Source organism: Tinamus guttatus, unplaced genomic scaffold, assembly GCF_059628265.1.
Source record: "Tinamus guttatus ecotype Peru unplaced genomic scaffold, ASM5962826v1 Tinamus_guttatus_pri_ptg000837l, whole genome shotgun sequence".
Taxonomy (NCBI): Eukaryota; Metazoa; Chordata; class Aves; order Tinamiformes; family Tinamidae; genus Tinamus; species Tinamus guttatus.
Genome location: NW_028289371.1, coordinates 198,050 through 221,411, shown reverse-complemented (window position 1 = coordinate 221,411; position 23,362 = coordinate 198,050). Strand labels below are relative to the sequence as shown.

General features: G+C 47.2%; 1 protein-coding gene across 1 annotated transcript in view; it reads left to right on the top strand.

Moving 5' to 3' along the window:
* Positions 1–14,336, top strand: part of LOC104575070 (dymeclin) — a 150,999-nt gene extending 136,663 nt beyond the window's left edge. Inside the window, exon 13 of the mRNA XM_088537660.1 lies at positions 13,949–14,336. Within this exon, the coding sequence (XP_088393786.1) occupies positions 13,949–14,093 (145 nt within the window). The 3' untranslated portion in view covers positions 14,094–14,336. The remainder of the gene's footprint in view (positions 1–13,948) is intronic.
* Positions 14,337–23,362: the final 9,026 nt, after the last annotated feature.

Here is a 23,362-nt window from a genome sequence, read left to right as displayed (position 1 = left end):
CCTGGTGGAAAATATACACTCTGTGCAGCTTTATTGTTTTCCAAATATAACTAGCATCTCTCCCAAACTCACTTTAAGATTATTGCGCGAGGAGTCTGTCCTGGGTTGCATTTGTGAAGCCCCATATACCTTTCGGTTTCAATATTTGGTGCTATCTTGTGAAGTCTGCAATTGCAGCCCATATAAATATATAAATGCTGTGCAACATCTGCGGATGTTATTATTTGTATGACTGACACAAAAGAGTGAGGTTTTTTTTAATGATGTAGGATTGCTAGCTCCATCGAATTAGTAGATTTTTTTTTGAAAAAGACGTGGTGGATGTTTATTTCTTAAATAAATATAATAATAAATACTAATGATAAGAAAGGAAAATAAGTATATTTCGTGAGATGCTGAACTTAAAAATTGCATTTTAATGAATATATATTGGTTATGAAATAAAATGTATGCCATCAATTCTGTTATAGTTTGAATTTGAAGAACTACACTATGAAAATATGATGTTCTTCCTATCATTTACTGTATAGAATATCTATAATTCTACTGCAGTTTATCTCAGATGCAACTGTTGTGCATTGCATTGCATTGCAACTTTAGCCACTTCAGAGACCTCCTCGGTAGAATCCCATGGGCTAGAGCTCTAGAAGGCAGGGGGGCCCAAGAGAGCTGGTTAGTTTTCAAGCGGCACTTCCTCCACGCCCAGCAACAGTGCATCCCTGTGTGTAAGAAGTCAGGCAGAGGGGGCAGGAGACCTGCGTGGATGAGCAAGGAGCTTGTGGCAATGCTCAAGCAGAAGGCGGTGGTATACAGAATGTGGAAAAAAGGACAGGTCCCATGGGAGAAATACAGGAACGTAGTCAGGGAATGCAGAGATGCGACAAGGAAAGCTAAGGCACGTCTGGAAGGCAATCTGGCAAGGGACGTTAAAAATAACAAAAAAAAATTCTTCAAATACATTAACAGCAAAAGGAAAATCAGGGAAAACGTGGGTCCGCTGGCGGACGGGATGGGCACCCTGGTGTTGCCTGACATTGGCAATCGACTCCGTCCGCCGAGGCGGCCAGGCACGCCCGAACTGTGCCTGGGCCAAAGAGCACAGACACCAATATGAGGATGCTGCAAATGGCGTTTATTGATGGATAACAAGGTGTTATATAGCTAAGGTTTACAACGTCACATCCGTCTGCTTACATCATAGACTAAACACTATTGGCTATTAGGGGCCCTATCTTTCCGTACAGCGCGATATCTTCCGACCGCCGGACCCTAACTATCTGCCACATCTCCCCCCTCCCTATGCATAACAAAACTAGCTAAAATATAACTATCTTATTCTTACTTATTCTTATCTTATTCTAATTACTTATTCTCATTATTATCTTATTCTTATTACTTACTCTTATTATTATATTACTCTTACTTATTCTTAGTATTATATTATTCTATTCTTATAGTTTATAACAATCTTAAAATTATGTATCATAAACTTGACATAAATACATAAGGCACAAAGTGTAGAAGGTAGGGGATGACAGGTAATACCGCGGTATAGGGATAGGGTGCACCTTGGGATAACTTGGGGGTAATACTGAGTGGATATATTCTTAAAGCCGTTGTCGGCGTTCCACTAACATGATGTTAACCTTCTCTAGTCGACTCTTGACAAACAGCATGAGTTTATTCAACATACAGGGTCCAAAGATCAGTGTCATCATGATCATTGCTATCGGCCCTATCAAGGTGGATATCAGGGTGGTTAACCACAGCGAACCGGCGAACCAACCCTCGTACCAGCTGCGTTTTGGAACAGGGTTCAACGGGCGCCGGCCGGCAAGGCATGGCATCGAAGATTGGTGACCCTGTAGTTACTTTGTACTAATTGCTCGAGATTGTTCCATCTGTTCAAGTACCCATTTAAAGGGCTGATGTGATTCTACCTGTCCTATAGTGACAAGCTGCAAAATTAAGATCACGCAAAGGCATCGCGGCCCCCTCTTGTGAAGGCTGTTTTGTTGTTTTCTGGATTCGGTCGGTGTGGAACTCACAGGCTCGGGCGGGACGCCTATCACCGGGGCGTCCGATGATCCGGTCCTGTGAACAGAAACTCACAATTTTCATTAGTTTTATCTTGAAGGTCTGGTTTAATAGACTTAAGTGGGCACCACTTGACTCTGCCATCTTTCCTGACAGCGACCTTTGGGTCGATCTTGGCATGGGGGGAGCGCTGCCAGCGAGTCCCCCAGCCAAGGGCAGTTTGCTGCAACATGGCCTGCCTGGCCACATTTAGAACATGTCATTATGTTGGCTATTGCGGCATGAACAGCCGCCTGAATTGGGGTCAGATGCTCTTCCTTTGCAACATGCTTAACCATGTCTGCGATACTTGCCCCTACCGGCAATGATCGCAAGATTTCTTTGGTTGCGGAATTGCATTGTTGGCGTAAACATTCTGCTACGACCGGGCCTTTTGCCTCCACAGGCAGGGCCGAAGAGCCGACCGCTGCTTGGAGACGATCTACAAATTGTGTAAAGCTCTCACTTTCACTTTGCTTTATTGTGGACCATGGTGATGGTCTGGCAACGACTCTACAGGCTGTGCGAATAGCTTCTCTGGCTGCACGAGTAGTTGCCATAACTTCATGGGCCCGCAGGCCATGGGCCTGCGCCTGGGGGGTGATCATTGTTGGATCTGTACCCATTAACCGCTGCAGGCTGGAGCCGTGTAATGGGTGATCTGCCCCAGTTACTTGGGCTAAACACTTTGTACAGTTGTCTTCCCATTCTTGTCTGAAAACGATCATGCCTGCTCCATCAAAGATTAGCCTACAAGTTTGTTTTATATCAAACGGGAGCATATCGTCCCCCCCGAAGATACCATCTAGGAGGGTTGAGACCATGGCAGAATTAATCCCTTTATCTGCAATTGCTTTAACAATCGTTTGCACATCCTTAGATTTTATCGGCGAGTAGACCCTCTGTCCCGCCTCCGTCACCCGGACTGGGAACGGTAGCGCGGTCGATGGGGCCCACTCGGCACACGCGATCTTTATTTCCTTCCAGTCCGTGAGAGGGGCCTCTTCCCCTCGCGGCTCCTCTCCAATTCGAATGGGAATACCCTGGCTCCTAGTTCTTTGGCTCCCAGCCCCGTTCACCTTCCTTCTCTCCCTCCCCAAATTCGAATCAGTTGTGGGCCACCCATCCTCACCAGTGTCTGAGCCGGAGCTGGAGCTGGAACTCGACTGACTGGTCACTTCCGGGCTCCAGTACTTTTTCGTTGGGCTCCAGCCCCGCCTACTTTCCCCCCTCCTTGGCTCGCCCCGCCTCCTACTCACGGAGGCGCGTTTTTTCAAACGGTCGCTCCGATTGGTTCTCGGCCCCTCACTCGGTCCTCCCTCACCTGACCAGTCATTTCATCATAGAAGTTTATCAGGTTAAGCATCAGAAAGCATCGGACAGACTCACTGACATAGGCCGGACCGTTATCCGTCTTGATGTGCTCGGGCGAGCCTATGACTGCAAAAGATGTGGTTAGATGCCTGCAGACATGTAGGGCCCTTTCACCGGTCTCCGCTGTGGCCCACACAAACTTAGAGTAGGTGTCTATGGACACGTGGACATACTTGAGGCGTCCAAATTCAGGTACATGTGTGATGTCCATTTGCCACATCTCTAATGCCTTCAGGCCCCCGGGGTTCACACCAATGCCCAGACCTGGCCCATGATGACTACACTGGGGACAGGCCTGCACAATTCCACAGGCATCGGATACAGTTATATCATACATCCAGGTCAGGCCTTTGGCATTAGCGTGGAACTGTTCATGAGCAATTCGGGCGATTTCAAAACGATTCAGTGGCCCATGTTCACGCACCAAGCTCACTAACTGGTCAGCCCGATTGTTACCCTCTCCCAAACCTAGTGTCCATTGATGACTCCGGACATGGATGGCACAGAATGCCGTCAAACGCCACCTCACCGCTCTTTTGATTTGTAGAAACAGCTGGAACAATCACTGGTTACGAGTTTCTTTCCAAAGAGCATCCTCAATTCGCTGTACTACTCCGACGACATGCAGGGAGTCCGATAAAATATTCAACGGGGTGTCCTTCCAGTGCATCAGCGCCCATGCGACAGCCGCCAATTCTAAAGTCTGCAACGAGTCACCTTCCACCGCTTGTAGGGTGTGGGCTTTCCATAGGTCCTTCTCCTTCCAGGTGATGGCCGCCCTTCTGGAGGTTTTCCCTGCATCCGTGAATACCGTGAGGCCATCGCACAGAGGTCCTTCTACACACTTTGGTCTTCCTACCCACGAATAGCTGGTGAGGAAGTGGCCAAGCTTTCCTGCAGGCCTTTCCGAAGTCACCTCCCCAGGGAACTCCAAGAGCGCTAACTGCAGCGCAGTGGAGTGCCACAGGGCCCATTCCAGATCTGCCGCCTGCAGGGGAAGGTGGATCGCCGCTGGCTCACCCCCCGAGACTGCCAGCACCCGAGTTCTCCCACGGCAGACCATGTGAGCCACCGCTTCCAACCGAGGGGTCACGCTCTTGCATGGTTGAACTGAGGAGAAAATCCATTCTAAAACTGCAAGGTAGTCTTCTCCCCCTTTTTTCTTTTGCCACTGCATGATGAGGGCAAACACCGAGATTGGGTTGGAGACGACCATGAGGTGCATCGGGAGTTCAGAGCATTCCTTCCATTGCGACATTCTCCTGTGTGCACTGATATGATGTATTGAGTAGGCTATATGGATTCAGGTCTGTCCAGGTCTGTCCAGTCGCTTTGAGGAATACCTAACACCAGTGCATCAATTGATCCGCTGTCCCACAAAGCCAACAACTCTTAATTTGGGTATAATTAACAATACACCTAAGTAGCATAACATATCCATTAGTGTTAAAAGTAGCATCAGCTTCTATAACAGCGTTAAAAGCAACATTACCTCCTAAAAGCCACAATATACAGCTAATAATAACAGTAACACTTCTTCCTCCCATGTTTTCCTTCTGCAGGCTCACACTTTCCACAGCTAGGGTACCAGCTGCCTGCCTGCTATTTAATGAACCTTGCAATACTGCAAGGCACCTTTTCCGGCTTATTAGCGGGCCGTCCGCTATGTCCAATCCGGTATAATTATGGACGCGACATTTGGGACGAGATGGAATAGTCCCACGTCCAAGACACAGCCAAGGTGGGACAAGAGCAAAATTCAGCGAGACAGAAAGACTGAGCAAGCTCGGTCGTCTGTGCGAAGAATTTTGATCTTGTTGACAGACTAGATGTTACAAGTCTAGAGAGGTGCAGGCAGACAAACCAGATGACCCGCGTCCTTTCGGGCACAGGCAACAGACATGCCAAGCCCCCTACTCGGACGGATGGGTCTGTCTACCAAGACGCGACGCAGGACCCATATCTTTTCGGGAGCAGGCAATGGGAAGTACCAAACTCCCTACTCGGACATTTGGGCCTGTCTAGCGCGAGACGCAAATATGTGTATAATGTCGACGGACGATAGCAGGGCCTTTTTAGAAATGACCCTCGCTATCCGCACTGAACGGCTAGTGGAGAATCCAAGGTCGGAAAGGAGTCCATTATTGCCAGCGTACCACTTCCCTCTAGCACCGACAGGGAAACCCAGGAATTCTACGGTATTGGCCGATGTCAGGGCCCGCACCTCCTCCGCCAGATGTTGATATTTTCTGGCCTTTTCTGCCGCGGCGTCACTCAATGTTGTTAACCCACTCTCATAGCGGATCGTTACATCCACTACCTTTGCACAGGATCCCTTTACCAAAACCAAATCTGGCTTGAAGAGTTCATTGGTGGTATCCCTGAGATGGGGCTCTAAAAATATCTCCCATCCCAATTTTTTAGCCTCTTCAGCCAACACGCCACAGATCTCATTATGCCTTTTGATCCTGGCCTCTTGGACAGCCGGGCAGTAGCCAATTATGTGGGAACACGATTCCCACTCAGCGGAGCAGTGCCTACATCCCCTGGGTGCACCCTCGCCCAGACCGCGGGCCAAAAACTCCCGTGTGGGATAGACATTGGCCCGCAACTGGATAGCTGTAATTAATTTGCGGTGAGGAATGCGGCCATAATGCAGGAGCCAATCATTACTGATTCGGTCATTCTCAAAATTCCGAATCCCGCGGCCTTGAGATTTTAGATTGGTCCAATTTTCCATCTCTCTTTTCCTCCACTTACAGGGAATGGGAAAGATGACCCGTGGAGCACGTCTCTCCCACTCGGATAGGCCCTCGTCAGCCGCCAGGGTTTCCATTACTGGGAACTCCCCCGTCACAGATGGAACTTTCTCGGGTCGCCCCCCAGCAGAGATCCAGACTTTCCGAACCTCATCCTGGATGCCCTCTTGGAGCACCACACTCCTGATGACTACATCCTCTGATTGGGCGATCCGTACCAACCTGCGAGCCTGTACATTCGGAATCAGGCTCGCCAGACGGGGAAGACCCAGCCCGCCGTCCTTGTAGCTGACGTATAGTATACCGTCACACGTACTGGGCGGTAGATGTAACCAGCCCTTGACGGCAGATCTTATCGAAAGGTCGAGGGAATGCAATCTGGTGGCACTCAGGCCTGCGTGATCAGCAATGAACAGTAACCTCGGGAGGGCGTAGCTCCTCAAGATATCTACCTTCTGGAGTGGTTTCAAAGGGGCGCCCCCGATGTTCCGCACCCAGCGGGCCAGCACCTCGGACAGCTCCGGTTTCGATAGACCAATCCAAGGGTCTATCCCCAGGCCAAGATATTTCTCAAAGCTGCCCGGATCGATCATATCCAATTGCATGTCTGCAATTGTCCACGGGTCGCAGTCATTGATGGTATAAGACTCTTTCGTAGGCCTGATTAAAAACCCGTGGCATTTCGGCACTTGAACCCGCAGCCCGGTTCGTTGACAAAAGTCCTCCACCACTCGAATACTTCGTTGCATGCCCTCCCACGAGTCACTGAGCAATGCAAGATCATCCGCGAACGCCAACGATGTTATCTGTTGGTCGCCATACTTGTAACCGAGGCCACGTTCTTCCAGGCGGCACAGCAACAGATCTAATGCGAGATTGAACAGGATAGGAGAGAGCGGGTCACCCTGTTTCACTCCCCTAAGGATCTTAATAAAACCTGATCGCTGGGACCCTGACTCCAGATGTGTTCCAGCGTTGGTATACAGGTCTCTTAGGATGTCGATAATATGCGAGTCGACACCCTTCTGGACCAGGACTTGGAAGATGTGCTGATGGTTCACAGAGTCGAAGGCTTTCGCCAAATCGACAAACACGACTCCAAGGGTCCTATGATCTCGCTTCGCGCTCTTGATTAGCGCCTGGAGAAGCTTTAGATTTTCCGAGCAGCCAGGGGCTGCTATAAACCCCCTTTGCCTTCTATTGATGGGGCATGCTCGCCGCAGTCTAGAGCTCAAAATCCGAGAGAACATTCTGAGGATAACCGACCCGATGGTAATGGGCCGCCAGTTGTCAATGTTCTCGATCTTCCCGGGATCGGTAGACTTCGGGATAAGGACCGTTCGGCCCGCCTTCACTTGGTCCGGGATCCTTCCAGCCAACAGCCACAGGTTGAATACTTCAGCCATGCGACCGCCCTGGGGATCAAACTTCACCAGATCCCGCAGGGAGAGACCGTCGGGGCCCGGCGCGGAGCGTCGAGACATCTCCGCGACGTTCTTCATGACCTCCTTAGCGGAGATCATGGGTTTGAAGGCGCCGTTGTCCGCCGTCCCAACACTTCGGAATGGGCCCAAGCCGGTAAAAGGGGTCACCTCCTCCCACCTTCTTCGGAAGACGTCGGTGACTTCTTCCATCGGAAGGGGACATCTGATGGACTCGACTTCGTCGAGGATGATCCCAGCAAGCTTCCTGCGATCCAATGCAAAAAGCCGCTGGAACCTGAGGTATTGCCCCCGTTGAACCGCTCTGCGCTTCATCCACCTCTTCTCCTCACGCGCAGAGCCGGCCTCGGCTGGATGCTTGTGATGGTATCGCATTCTAGCCGCAGCAAGCTTCCCCTTCGCAAAGGAGGCCAGTTCCTCCAGCGGACCGCTGACAATCTTGGAGTCGCTCTCCCCATCTTCCAAGATCTTCTGGAATAAACTCTGGTCCTGCAGGCGCCCAGCGCTTAACCACTCTCCAATTCGCCTTCTGTATTCTCTCTTAATACCTTCCACTCTTTCCACTTCAGGGGAGGATTCCCCGCTCGTTGACGATGTTACTCTCTTCTCGGGCGACGATGTCTTTGTCGCAGCCGCCAGCTGCCTCCTCTTATCGCTGATCTGCTTCGCCGATTTTGTAGGCAAATGCTCTGCGATCAGCTTGTTGATAAATCGCTGGTTCTTATATCTCCCTTCCAGTTCAATCAGCTGAGCCACCTCGGCCTCGGTCCAGCAGCCTTTGTGGGCACCTCGCTTCCCCTTCCCTTTCGGACGATTGGCCTCAATCCGTTCCACATTCCTCGTAAGTGGATGCACAGATCTTTTGTGCTGAGATAGGCCGCTTTTGGTGTTAAAACCCTGCCCGCATTCCTCACAACGCCATTTTGGTTCACTCAGAGGACCCTCCTCGACTGGGGGCCCCCGGCACTTCGGGAAGTGACACGCAATGCTATGATGTTTCTCATTAGTCCTCCCACAGCGGGAGCACTGATACAGGACTCGTTTCCGGCCGTGGGCCCTCCGTAGATGTTCTGATAACACTGTTATTTTAGCCACCCTCGTACCACAGCATGGACATGCTGGATGTTCCTGTGGAACCTTCACTACCGGGGTAGACACCTCAGTAGCTTCGGCTCCAGGTGCGAGGGTGGGACTCTCAAATTCGAACCGGACCGCAACACCAGAGGGCGACGCGGTCCCAGGCGATCTGGCCTCATCCCCCGGTGGGCTCCCACCCACCGATGCCCGAGGCCCAACCACCACCGGGACCACATCATACACCTCCGGGAGATCTCCCAAGCAGCCCGCCGGTTCGGGGCGAACCCCTCCCCATATAGTCACATCTGAGTTACAGAAAGTCAGGGGCAGCGGTAGGTGGCATTCAGACTCAGGGTAAGATGGTAACGGCACAGGTGCCCTCCTGGCCGTGTCCACAGGGAATTCTCCCGTCTGAGTCCCCACCGAAACGAAATTCACGATCCAGGACCCCATGGATCGGACACAGTCTAGGGGGTTTGGTTATACCCAGAAGAACACCACCCCCAAGTTCTCCTGAGAGACTTCGTGAACACCCCCTGAAGCAAGGGGCTACGGCCCAGCAAGACAACCACCAGGACAATCGCTATATTTCACGCCTAGAATACTACTGAGCAGCCGGCGACCGCTGCTCAATAGGGCAAGGAGGAACTACTCCCGGGGCAGAGACAGCTTCAGTCACCCGATGTTACGGGGTCCAGCGGGAACCACGTGGAGGTACTGTCTCTGCAGCTAAGCCCGGGTTGTAACCACGGTCCCCATTAAGAGAGTCATAGTTACTCCCGCCATGTATCCGAGTTTGCTTCCAGCCAAGGTCTCACCCATTTCGCTGGCACCCATCTGGTTCCAGTATCTGTAACGACACAAGCATACCCTTTCCCCCAGGTTATCAAGTCCAAAGGTCCCATCCAGTTTCCCGTGTTCCAGTCTCTCAGCATCACCTTACACGGGCCTAATTTTACTTCTGTCAGGGCTCCCTTTAGCCCAGCCCTGTGTTTGACCATCAGAGGGACTAGGCTATCCTGGGGCAAGGCAATCTCAAAAATTTTAAAATATATTCTGCTCTTGCCAATTTTTCTGCAGGCATAATTCCCAATTCTCCTCTTTTTTTTTTTATATATATAGCTGGCATTTCAGCGTTTGGTTCATACGTTCCACTATGTCATGGTCCTCAGGATGTAATAGTATGGTGAAAAAACAATCTTTTAAATCGATTATTAAGATTTCCGAATCATTTTGAAAGGTTCTCGATTTCCATTTCTATTTATGTTTGCATAGCTTCAATTTGGTTTCCTCCCCAGAAATTGCTTGGGATTTCTGTATATTAAGGAGGCCCCCGCTCCAGTAGCATTGAGGCTTTTACAATTTGTAAGGACTGTTGCAGGTCCTTCCGTGTCAGTTGCACTGGAGCTTGGCCGTCGCTTCATTCTTGTTTCCCATGCTGAAGTACTTCCCTAGTCTCTTTCCAAGGATACAAGTCAGAGTACGGCTCCCAGTCCTCCATCGGTGGGGTGGGTGGGCGGGGGAGGTGGGGGGGGACGCCGTAGTCTGAGTTATTCCTGACTTTCCCGTTTTCAAATTCTGGACTTTCTTGTTGTGCTTATTTAGCCCTCTCTGCTGATATATATTACACAATAAAGATCTAAAGACCACATACACAAACAGCACAAACACAGTTTCTATCCAGTGGCACGACCTCACGTAGCTGTGCACTCCACTAGTGAGTTCCACTGTCTCAATTGCCTAATCCCATCCTCGCTGCCAATTAGGTTGCGAATGGGTTTGGGATTCGGCAATAATCACACAGAACAAAGTGGCTACGGCTATTCAGGTGAAAGCACGTTAAAGAAGCCTTTAAAGTATGCCTAATTACTCATGAGGTAATACTTGTCGGCAGGACACTGAGACTGAACATTCTCTCGAGTTGGCAGATGAGAGGGTTGCTGACAGGCTCCCAACTCAGCGGGCGTCCCCGCAGAGACAACGTGAGTCTCAGTGTTAGGAGTCTCACCCCTCCTTTCTCTCTGCACTGTCTGTTTATGCCCGGTGCATCCTGCCACGTAGGGCCAGTACGTGCCAGCAGGCAGACCAGGGGGCGGACAAACTCCGCCTTCAGTCACATAACCTTCCCTCCTGGGTGCGCAGGTGCGCATGTCAGTAAATTGTCCCAGTCGTCAGTCTGAGGGTCCTGCCTTTCTCATCTCCCTCCCTCTCGGGTGTTTGACCTTCAAACTAATTTAGAGGATGTTTGCAGTTAAGTTGGCTACAAGCCCGGTCGAGCAGCCGCCTTCAGCTGCTTTTGGAGGAGGTCGGCTCTGAGCCTGGCTGGGCAGCCGCCTCCGCACTCCTTATTGCTCAACCTGGGCAGGCAAACATCTTCTTTCTCAGGGTCTTGGATTCTATTTCGCACAACAGTTTTATGACTCTACAGATCATACAAATTTCCTCTTTTCAACCATACCTCGTGTCAGCATCATTATACAAAGGACACAACACATAATAGAGATGAACATAGCAAATAGAAATAATAGCCCTAATAACAGTTTCCGTCCTCACTTAAAGCATTACAATTCTTCAACCCCCACTTTTAAAAGACGGATCAAATTCCTCTGCACCTCCCTCCTGGCTTTCATCAAGCCTTCAGCAACATAAGTTTCCTTGATCTCATTCGCCTTCTCTTCCCCAGCCCCCCTTTCTCCTTTTTTCAAGGCGATCTAACAAGCGGAAGCGGGGGCACAGACGGTGTAGGCGCCGCAGGTGCAGGCACAGAGGCAGGCACGGGCGGGGGGGTTAGCGATGGATCTCCAAACACCAGCGGTTTTCAGTGGCGTGGCGGTCCCGGTCCTGAAGTGCTTGCAAAGGCTGCCGTGGCTCCGATGGCCACTTTGCTTTTGGCTTTCACATCGGGTTTGAATACTAGGTGGGGCTCGGCTTTGAACCCATTCTCTCTGCACCAGATCGAAAGCTTGCAGAGGGTCTGTTCATCAGCCTCTGTCTGCACTCCCACTGCTTCGCTCTTCCCGAGCGCCTCCCGTGCTGCCCTCCAAGTCTCCCCCTCCTCCCTTGCTCTCTGGAGGACCTGCCGTATCACTCCCCATGTCTTTAGATCTTTCGCACTCCCTTTAGACATACCATATTCCGTTAACGCGGTGGTACATCTCTGCCAGTGCTGAGGGAATAAAACTTCCCCGGCACTGTTAACCGCCCCTTCTTCAAGGAGCCGCTCAATGCAGCTCTTAACTGCGTTCGATTTCATAGAAATCCCCCATTCCCGAGCACCAGATAGTACGACCTTGACTATCCCTTCCATGATCCGGATCCCTCGACCGCCAGCGGTCCGCCGCCTCGGAGTATCACGTCGGGGTCACCACTTGTTGCCTGACAACGGCAATCGACTCCGTCCGCCGAGGCGGCCAGGCACGTCCAACCCGCACCTGGGCCAAAGAGCACAGACACCAATATGGGGATGCTGCAAATGGCTTTTATTGATGGATAACAAGGTGTTATATAGCTAAGGTTTACAACGTCACATCCGCCTGCTTACATCATAGACTAAACACTATTGGCTATTAGGGGCCCTATCTTTCCGTACAGCGTGATATCTTCCGGCCGCCGGACCCTAACTATCTGCCACACCCTGGTTACAAATAACACAGAAAAAGCAGAGTTGCTCAATGCCTTCTTTGCTTCGGTGTTTACCAAGGGCAGCCCTTTAGAGCCCCAGGCCCTAGGGACAAGAGAAGAAGCCAGGGGAGAGGAAGACTTGCCCTGGGTAGAGGAAGATTGGGTCAGAGAGCACCTAAGGAACCTCGATACACACAAATCCATGGGCCCTGATGGGATGCACCCCAGAGTGCTGCGGGAGCTGGCAGATGTCATAGCTAAGCCGCTCTCCATCATCTTTGGAAGATCCTGGAGAACGGGGCAGGTGCCGGAGGACTGGAAGAAGGCCAATGTCACGCCAGTCTTCAAAAAAGGCAAGAAGGAGGACCCAGGCAACTACAGGCCAGTGAGTCTCACCTCCGTCCCTGGAAAAGTGATGGAACGGCTCATACTGGCCGTTGTCTCCAGGCACATGGAGGAAAAGAAGGTGCTCAAGAGTAGTCAGCATGGATTCACCAAGGGGAAATCTTGCTTGACTAACCTGATAGCCTTCTATGATGAAATGACCGGCTGGATAGACGAGGGGAGAGCGGTGGATGTCGTCTATCTCGACTTCACCAAGGCTACCAAACTGGGAGGAGTAGCCGATACCCCAGAGGGCTGCGCTGCCATCCAGAGGGACCTGGACAGGCTGGACAACTGGGCAGTGAAAAACCTCATGCATTTCAACAAGGCCAAGTGCAAGGTTCTGCACCTGGGGAGGAATAACCCCAGACACCAGTACAGGCTGGGGACTGACCTTCTGGAGAGCAGCTCTGCGGAGAAAGACCTGGGTGTCATGATGGATGATAAGTTGACCATGAGGCAGCAGTGTGCCCTCGTGGCCAAGAAGGCCAATGGGATCCTGAGGTGCATTAAGAAGAGCGTCTCCAGCAGGTCAAGGGAGGTGATCCTGCCCCTCTACTCAGCCCTGGTGAGGCCGCATCTGGAGTATTGTGTCCAGTTCTGGGCTCTACAGTATAAGAGGGATGTGGAGCTGCTGGAGAGAATCCAGCGCAGGGCCACAAGGATGATCAGGGGCCTGGAACATCTGCCCTATGAGGAGAGGCTGAGGGAGCTGGGCCTGTTCAGCCTGGAGAAGAGAAGGCTGAGAGGGGATCTAATCAGTGTCTACAAGTACCTCAAGGGAGGGAGTGCAGAGGACGGTGATAGTCTCTTTTCAGTGGTGGCCACTGATAGGACTAGAGGAAATGGCCAAAAACTGAAACACCAAAAATTCCATAGGAACTTAAGGAAAAATTTCTTAGCAGTGAGGGTGACAGAGCACTGGAACAGGCTGCCCAGAGAGGTTGTGGAGTCTCCTTCTCTGGAGATCTTCAAAACCCGCTTGGATGCAGTCCTGTGCCACGTGCTCTAGGTGTCCCTGCGTATGCAGGGGGGTTGGACTAGATGATCTCTAGAGGTGCCTTCCAACCCTAAGCATTCTATGATTCTATGATTCCTAAAAAATCTCTTTATTCAATTTTATGTATATAATGAAGTATCTCTTCTGACTGGATTGTCTTATCTGAGAATATTAACTGTGAATTTACTTGAATATTTTTTCATTTTTTTTTTCAGTTTGTTTTCTTTATTATCCAAAAAACACAACAAAGTTTTGGAGCAAGCCACGCAGTCCTTAAGAGTTTCCCTCAGTTCAAATGACCCTCCGCTTCCCGATTACGTGAGTATTGAGCTTAACGTTCTAGTAGGTGCTTCAAAATAAAGTGGTACATCTCCAAAGCTGCAAAGATTTATCAAAAGTGTGACAACTAAGCAATTACCAGCAGCAAAATACAGGAGTGTCTATGAATGACATCATGTCTGAAACTTTGTTTAAAAAAAAAAAATTACACTTACAAATGGCAAAACCGCAACTATTCATAGCTAAGAAACTTACTGTACACTGTCAACTTGCTGTTTCCAAAGCATTTGCATTTCAAGGTATTTATACCATGCAGTTAAAAACATTATTTTTAAGAACGGCACTTTGGCATTTGCAGTATGGTGAAAGGCCTAAATATGATTGAAAACAACTCCCAGTGAGCCTTTGAGAGAGACATCCTGGGTCAAATTCGGGATGTTTGTATATGCACCGGGCTCTTACCAGTCTGCTAAGCCATTACCCACACATAGTCCATGATTTTATAATTTAATTGCATGGTTGTTGGAAAATCTCTAGCTTCATTATGAGACAGAGACTTGTAAGGACTTTAATAATATCTTTGTACTACTTAAGTGTCTTTGGTTTATGCTCATTTGAACTTTTATATAATAATATCTAAAAAGTTACTTTTTTTTTGCTTGCTTGGGTATTTTTGAAAATAAAAATGTAACACCTATTTATTTTGAGAGTTAAAACATGTTCCAGGACACACCTGTCTGAGACTTTACATATTATATTTCTCTAGCTTTAAAGTTGGTTATAGAAATTCCTAAAATAAATAAAAAAGAAGAATTTTATATAATAGTTTAATAACTTTAATTCAACTAACTGGCTTCCTTAACCTGCATCTCTTAGTTACTGTTGTCAGCATGCAGTGTAGAAACTAGAGGCATTTTGCTTGTTAGAGACAGGCTGGTTTATAGAGCAAATATATCACTTGCAGCTTTTTCCTCTGTATCCTTGCTACCTTATCTTGTCTTAAATCATAATAAATTCCTTACAACACCTGTAATTTTAGGGCCTCTCAGAAGTTGCTGTGTGACCTTTAATTTCTCTGGTGATTAGGAATCCCAGATGTTCCAGGAAGACGCCCCTCGCACGCATCTGTATTTAAAGAGTAGGAGTTGGCTTCCATGCCAAAGTGATGTTGCTTTGGAGGAAGCTGGGACATTTGGGGATGTTATGGTTGCATCAGGCACCTTCATCTATGCCTCAATAGTAAGGCCAACATTTTTAACACTAATTTCTATACCTAATGCAGGGACTACAGTTGTGTGTGGCCTGTTGCTTGAGAGAGGATATTGGTTTCATGAAAAGAGACCCTTAGATTTCCTCCCCTAGGCAAACAAGTGACCATCTCAAAGCTCAGAGGAAAGACGACAACGTGTGCACACATATATATTCATGTATTCCTCCATACATGCACTTAATATGCACATCATGTATGCATATATATTTGCACTTGTGTGTGCATATATGTTTGCGTATACAGAGACAAGTGTGTGAAAGTGTGTGTTGCATGGTGCAAGAATGCCCTAAGAAGCTTAAAGTTTGTAGATCCTAGGAAATGAGATAACTGAAGTATAGAAACTTTTAATGACTAAAAAGGGATTTTCTCCATCTCTCTGTTCCACTGCTGTCTACCAGTGTGGGACCAATAAATAAAGAAATAAAATGGAAATGATGCTGAGGCTGCCTTCTCTACTCCAGATTTATGTGCAGAGTTTTCATTCAGACCAATCATGAATATGTTTTAAACATCCATTTCTCATGATTTTTAATTCACTTTTATACATGACCTTTTCTTATTGTATTCTGTAATGCAAAAGTGAATTTGGACGGTACAAAGTGTGCATGGGAGTAAATCATACATAAAATTTCCTTCACCATATTTCTCATGGTCCTTTGGTGAGTATCTCCTGATGACTATCGTCAGATCTGCAGTGTACCAACACAGCCATGGGCTTCTTGCTGTGAACAGGAATAAGGAACTGAGCCAGCTTGTTTTTATATTGTCCTCGTCAGGGTTTTGGGGGACTCTAAAAAAGAAAAGAGTAATGGGCGTGAGGTGGTTTTGCTTATTAAAGCTGGATCAGCTCCCTGGTCCCTGCACAGCAAAGCCCTGGTTACGTGTAGTCGACACAAAGTAGTGGAGGGTGGTGGCCTGGTGGGGACAGGGACATGATAGCAGTGCAGGATGATACAGTCTGAGGCAGCCAGAAGGGTGGTGAGGGGAACCCTATATGCTGGGTTTTGTGCCAAAGAAAGAGCTGCGTCATGAAATAAATCCCCTCTTGAGACACAGGCTACTTGGTTAGACCAATTCTCAGTCTACACTGTGCTAGTCCTTTGCTTACTAGTCATGTCATTTAATACGTTTCTTAATAGGCAACATTTTTGTGGGGGCAATTATTGATTTCGAAATAGCAGGCTATCCCTGGCTGCAGGTATCTCCAGACTTGAAGAAATGTGAAAAATCCAATTAGATTGTTTATAGCTTTCTTGCGTACAATGTTTATTTTTTTATATATATCAATTTTCTTTTTTTTCTTGCATCCTAATGTAATTTGTTAAATCATAGATATAATAGCATAACCAGAGGCATGCTGACTTCCCATGGAAAGCAGTGCATCAGACCTGGTTTTGGAGCTGCAGTATGCCCAAGCTGTTGCTTTTTAAGGATTTCTTAACATTGCCCATGAGTTTCGAGTACTTCAGCACTTGGTGTACCACAGCTGGCCATAGGGATCCTCCTGAACAGCTTCTTGGGGGGGAGAGAGGGATTGTGAATTTTGGCAAGCTTATGCCAAGGGTTCACAATTCTGTCCCAGGTATAGTATAAGAATTAATTTTACATAGAGTTTGAGGAAAATAAAAATGAAATGTAGGGACAGTTTTGCCTTCAAATAATTTGACAAGCATCATCACTTAGGTCTCTAATATATATTTGGCTGTGTAACTTTGGTTTCTGAATTTCTTTCAACATAAGTGAATGCAATGCAGACAGGGCATTTTATGGCAGTATGAGCTCAACCTTGTCTTCATGGCAGTGGACTTGAGCCCTTCTTTGAATGAAGGCTCCTTGGAGCCTGTTTTCAGACTCCTTTACCACTCACGATAGGGTCTGCAGTTCAGAGCTCCTGGGCACCGCTCTCTGCTGAGAGGTCTCAAATTCTAGTTCTTTATTTTCAGGTTAACTAGCTACCTTCCATGGGGATTTTACCTGCAGCCTGCTGTTGGGTAATGAAATAGTATGGATCAAAAATAGATTAGGTAAGCTGATTGCTAGCCACATCATAGAAAAAATTATAAAATTAATTTCCATTTAATTTTTTTAACTTCATAGATTTGGGCTATAAAAATCAAGTGTGTTTTTTATTCCAAATAGAGCTTGAACAGGAAAGATTTTAAATATAATTCACTTTAGTGCTGAGACCTATAATTATTCCATATACAAGACTGTCACTTGAGCACTTGAACGGTGGAGGAGTTTTGTCAGTGGTGGAAATGGCACAGCATAGATATGCTGTACTGCTTATAAAAACGTGCCCCTGGGGATATGTGAAGAGACGTGTTTTAAACTGCTGTCCAAAATCGGCTCTTTCAGTTAGCTGAGGTCTACAAGCAAATGCATGTTGATGATTTAGAGGGAGATGCTCGTGGCTGCGGGTGCAGCGTGGTGGGCAGGGATGTCCATGGGAGCAGAGCGTGGTGGTGCTGCAAGCACTCCTGAGCAGAGCCGGCTTCTCTTTCCCTGCCTCCTTCCCAATCCAGTTAAACTCACCTAAACACTCTAGGGAGGCCTGGGATTCACAGTGAATTCTTCTCGTGCATTAATAAACAGAATTGCATTTTGCATTTGCGCAGTAAGACTTCTGTATTTCTTCTCTCTTTTCCTTTGCAGTTTTTGCTCCGTAATGGGCTAAATGAAGTCCAATATTTAGATTCCTTTTTTTTTTTTAATCCTCGATTTATATGGTCAATAGAAAGCAGCTGTCTGTTTAAGCATCTAATTCTTGAAACTCTTCGGCCCCTCAAGCATCATCTGGAAATAATGTAGCTTGTAAAACAAAGCTAAGAAGAAAAAGCAATGTTTGTTTTATGTGGAATGAATGGCTTCAGTTGGGGTCCTTCTAATTTGGCTATTATGAGGATTATTAAAAAGCAGTATTACAAAAGTGGTTTCAAAAAAAAATATTTCTTTTTTGGTAAGTTGTATCTTGTTATTAGAGTTGATTATATTCAAAGCTGCACATACTTCATAAATGGTCCTTCATTCCAGTTTCTCCAATACAAAACCAAACTAATCTCTGCTATACATGGGTAGGTGAGGAATGGCTCCTGTATTTCTTTTACTCTCTAGAAAGGAACAGTCCATTATAAGTAAGGCCTGCATCTTTATCTTGTAAATTTGGGATTGCTAAAGAGTAGTTGAAATAAGGTCTGCGAACTGGAGTTTTAGCCTTCTTCTAAATACAATGAAAGAAATCCAAAAGCTATAAATTGGAGGGATTCAGTTCTATTACAGTGGATGAAAGATGACAGTACCATACATCCAAAAAAAAGAAGTAAGCTTTATTTTCGGTATTTGCGATTTAGTCATGACTTTTCTAAACAACTAAAGCAACATTAATGTTCTGGGAATATATAATATTAAAAACCACCTACTAAAGTCTTTTACCTGTGGTGTTTGTCTACCATTGCATTCTCATATATGAATTTCATGGCAGTTGGCATACATGCAAAAAAATAATGATTTTGGCAATCTGAACAATATTCAAACTGTAAATAAGAGCAGTAATGTTTTGGTGTTCTAATAACATGTTCTCTGTTTACCTTATTGTTTAAGTTGTCTGAAAAAAAAGGGCTGATGCAGAACTCTGCCACCAAAGAAAACATATTCCTAATGTTAATTAATTTTCCAGTGATAATATATGCTATATTTAAAATGTTCTGGAATAGGAAGTCTTCTCCAGGGTCATTCAATGGCTGTACTAATGATATGGAAATAAAATTAAAGTAACTTCCAAATAAACTGGTCAGCCATGAGAGAGTTAGTGGGATGTAATTAATAATGTTTACCTGGTAGTCTGTAAAATCGGTAATTTTGCTGAGAATGCTAAATGTGTATGAGCTCTTTTGGTGCAGTTGAATAGCCCATTGATAGAATGGGGAACTTTTACCAAGTTAAATTAAGGCTCCTTATAGACATAGGTCCATATTTGACAAGGAAAAGCTGAAGTCATTTATTTTCTCATAACGTTTCTTCGAAATTCAGAAGCCAGGTCGTTTTTACAAAAGCATTTCAATCTTTCTCTTGTGTATGTTTTCTCTCATTTTTATATGTGACTAAGAAACTGGATATGGGATTTTTTTGATCGCATCATCCATGCGCCTGGTAGCCGGACTTCTTAGAGGTTCCACATTTCTCCACATTTTTGGATCCTTTTGTTGGTTGCTTTAACAGCCTTCTTCAAATACAATTAGGAAGAAAAATGGGGGTTTTTTGGATGTTGTTTGTTGGAGGTGGTGTACAATGATTTGTGCAAAAATTTTTAGTGAGGCATGTGGTTTCTGGGAATTTAAGCTGCATTCAATATGAAGGTTGCCTTGTTTTGTGCTAAATTCCTTCTTTCTGATTACTCTGAGTTTATGACTTTTGAGCAGAAGTGACATTTTCGGTATCAGCTTATTCTTGGATATGTCTATCTCCACTCCAATATTGAGCCAGAGGCCTATAAATACATTTGTTAAACATTAGTCATCCCCTCCTCCAGATGAATTATATTTTAGTTCAGAGAATATTACTCCTACCTAATCCCCCTATTTTTATACCATCAGAAGATAACGTTTTCAGAATAGACTCGAAAACTAATCTAACCCAAATCTAAAGCAAGTTATTTTATTTAGCAATACCAAAATTCTGCAATTCTGTCTCAATTCTTCATCAGTTCTTCCCTTGAAATAAATTGAAAACATTCCTCGGAAGGGTTTGCATAAGTTATCCTTAAACAGAAAGAAAAAACTATCCTAAAATGTTGTCGCTAAGATGGAGTGGAGTTCAGTTGGTTTAATTTTTGAATATTAGTTTGGAGGACTACTGATTTCTGCAGTATGTCTTTATGTTCTTGTTTCTTTGCTAATATCCTTGTGGTCAAAGGATTTTTGGACAAATTTGTTGTAGTTTGCAAATCCACAAAAATATTCTCCATTCATACAGGAGTTCCATAAAGCTCTCATAAGTTTGTGATCTTGTGTGTTACATGCGCAAACTGTATGAAACATTATTTCACTTAGAAATTCTCATTACTTGGGGAAAATATCACATTTACTATCTGCAGTTTACTCTAGAATATTTGGCATTACAGCAGATGACTTTAGGATCATCTGATTAAAGAACTCTGAATTAATGCGGTATAGATATAAATCATAGAATCATAGAATGCTTAAGGTTGGAAGGGACCTCTAGAGGTCATCTAGTCCAACCCCCCTGCATACGCAGGGACACCTAGAGCACGTGGCACAGGACTGCATCCAAGCAGGTTTTGAAGATCTCCAGAGAAGGAGACTCCACAGCCTCTCTGGGCAGCCTGTTCCAGGGCTCTGTCACCCTCACTGTTAAGAATATTTTCCTTAAGTTCCTGTGGAACTTTTGGTGTTTCACTTTGTGGCCATTACCTCTAGTTCTGTCGGTGGCCACCAGTGAAGAGAGGCCAGCACCATCTTCCTCACTGCCTCCCTTGAGGTACTTGTAGACACTGATTAGATCCCCTCTCAGCCTTCTCTTCTCCAGGCTGAACAGGCCCAGCTCCCTCAGCCTCTCCTCATAGGGCAGATGTTCCAGGCCCCTGATCATCCTTGTGGCCCTGCGCTGGACTCTCTCCAGAAGCTCCACATCCCTCTTGTACTGTAGAGCCCAGAACTGGACACAATACTCCAGATGCGGCCTCACCAGGGCTGAGTAGAGGGGCAGGATCATCTCCCTCGACCTGCTGGAGACGCTCTTCTTAATGCACCCCATCACCCCATTGGCCTTCTTGGCCACGAGGGCACACTGCTGCCTCATGGCCAACTTGTCACCCACTATGACACCCAGGTCTTTCTCCGCAGAGCTGCTCTCCACAAGGTCGGTCCCCAGCCTGTACTGGTGTCTGGGGTTATTCCTCCCCAGCTGCAGGACCTTGCACTTGGCCTTGTTGAATTGCATGAGGTTTTTCACCGCCCAGTTGTCCAGCCTGTCCAGGTCCCTCTGGATGGCAGCGCAGCCCTCTGGGGTATCAGTTACTCCTCCCAGTTTGGTATCATCAGCAAACTTGCTGAGGGAGCACTCTGTGCCTTCATCCAGGTCATTGAGGAATAAATTGAACAGGACTGGGCCGAGGACTGACCCCTGGGGGACACCGCTACCCACAGGCCTCCAACTGGACTCTGCACCGCTGATCACCACCCTCTGAGCTCTGCCATCCAGCCAGTTCCTAATCCACCTCACTGTCCACTCATCTATCCCATACTTCCCGAGCTTGCCCAGGAGGATGTTGTGAGGGACGGTGTCAAAAGCCTTGGTGAAGTCGAGATAGACGACATCCACCGCTCTCCCCTCATCTATCCAGCTGGTCACTTCATCATAGAAGGCTATCAGGTTAGTCAAGCAAGATTTCCCCTTGGTGAATCCATGCTGACTACTCTTGAGCACCTTCTTTTCCTCCATGTGCCTGGAGACAACGGCCAGTATGAGCCGTTCCATCACTTTTCCGGGGACGGAGGTGAGGCTCACTGGCCTGTAGTTGCCTGGGTCCTCCTTCTTGCCTTTTCTGAAGACTGGCGTGACGTTGGCCTTCTTCCAGTCCTCTGGCACCTGCCCCGTTCTCCAGGATCTTTCAAAGATGATGGAGAGCGGCTTAGCTATGACCTCTGCCAGCTCCCGCAGCACTCTGGGGTGCATCCCATCAGGGCCCATGGATTTGTGGGTATCAAGTTTCCTTAGGTGCTCTCTCACCCAATCTTCCTCTACCCAGGGCAAGTCTTCCTCTCTCCAGGCTTCTTCTCTTGTCCCTAGGGCCTGGGGCTCTAATGGGCTGCCCTTGGTAAACACCGAAGCAAAGAAGGCATTGAGCAACTCTGCTTTTTCTGTGTTATTTGTAACCAGGGTGCCCATCCCGCTCACCAGCAGACCCACGTTTTCCCTGATCTTCCTTTTACTGTTCATATATTTGAAGAAGTTTTTCTTGTTATTTTTAACATCCCTTGCCAGATTGCCTTCCAGACGTGCCTTAGCTTTCCTTGTGGCATCTCTGCATTCCCTGACTACGTTCCTGTATTTCTCCCAGGAGGCCTGTCCTTTTTTCCACATTCTGTATACCGCTGCCTTCTGCTTGAGCATTGCCACAAGCTCCTTGCTCATCCACGCAGGTCTCCTGCCCCCTCTGCCTGACTTCTTACACACAGGGATGCACTGTTGCTGGGCGTGGAGGAAGTGCCGCTTGAAAACTAACCAGCTCTCTTGGGCTCCCCTTCCTTCTAGAGCTCTAGCCCATGGGATTTTTCGAAGGAGGTCTCTGAAGAGGCTAAAGCTGGCCTGCCTGAAATCCATGGTCCATGGACTGTCGTATGAGGAAAGACTAAGCGAGCTGGGCCTGTTTGGTCTGGAGAAGAGAAGGCTGAGAGGAGATTTGATCAACATGTTCAAGTACCTGAGGGGTGATTGTAGGGAGTATGGGGCCAAGCTCTTCTCCGTGGTGGCCAGTGACAGGACGAGGGGTAACGGGTGCAAGTTGAAACACAGGCAGTTCCACCTCCATGTGAGGAAGAACTTCTTTCCTGTGAGGGTGACAGAGCCCTGGCACAGGCTGCCCGGAGAGGCTGTGGATTCTCCTTCTCTGGAGATCTTCCAAACCTGCCGGGATGCCATCCTGTGCCCCGTGCTCTAGGTGTCCTTGCTGGAGCAGGGGGGTTGGACTAGATGATCTCTAGAGGTCCCTTCCAACCTTAACCAATCTGTGATTCTGTAATATCTACTTTCTTGTTAGGTAAGGAAGATTTTAAGAGGCTTTGTGTGTTCTTCTTGGTGCTATTGTCTTGTTTACGAAAATGAATCTTGTACAACATTGAAAAGAGTTAACCTTGAACTAAGTTCAGAGCCAGGGGAGTCTTCTCGGAGCAAGGCAAAAGTCCCATGTGTTTCATGCATGGTCCTCGGGGGACTTCCAGACCCTCTAGGGAACCCAGGAAAGGCCAGTGGTTTACACACAATAGTACAGGTATGGAGGCATATTGAGGGTGAGAGTGTACATACATATATATAGAGAGAGATGCATATTTTAAAATCCTAT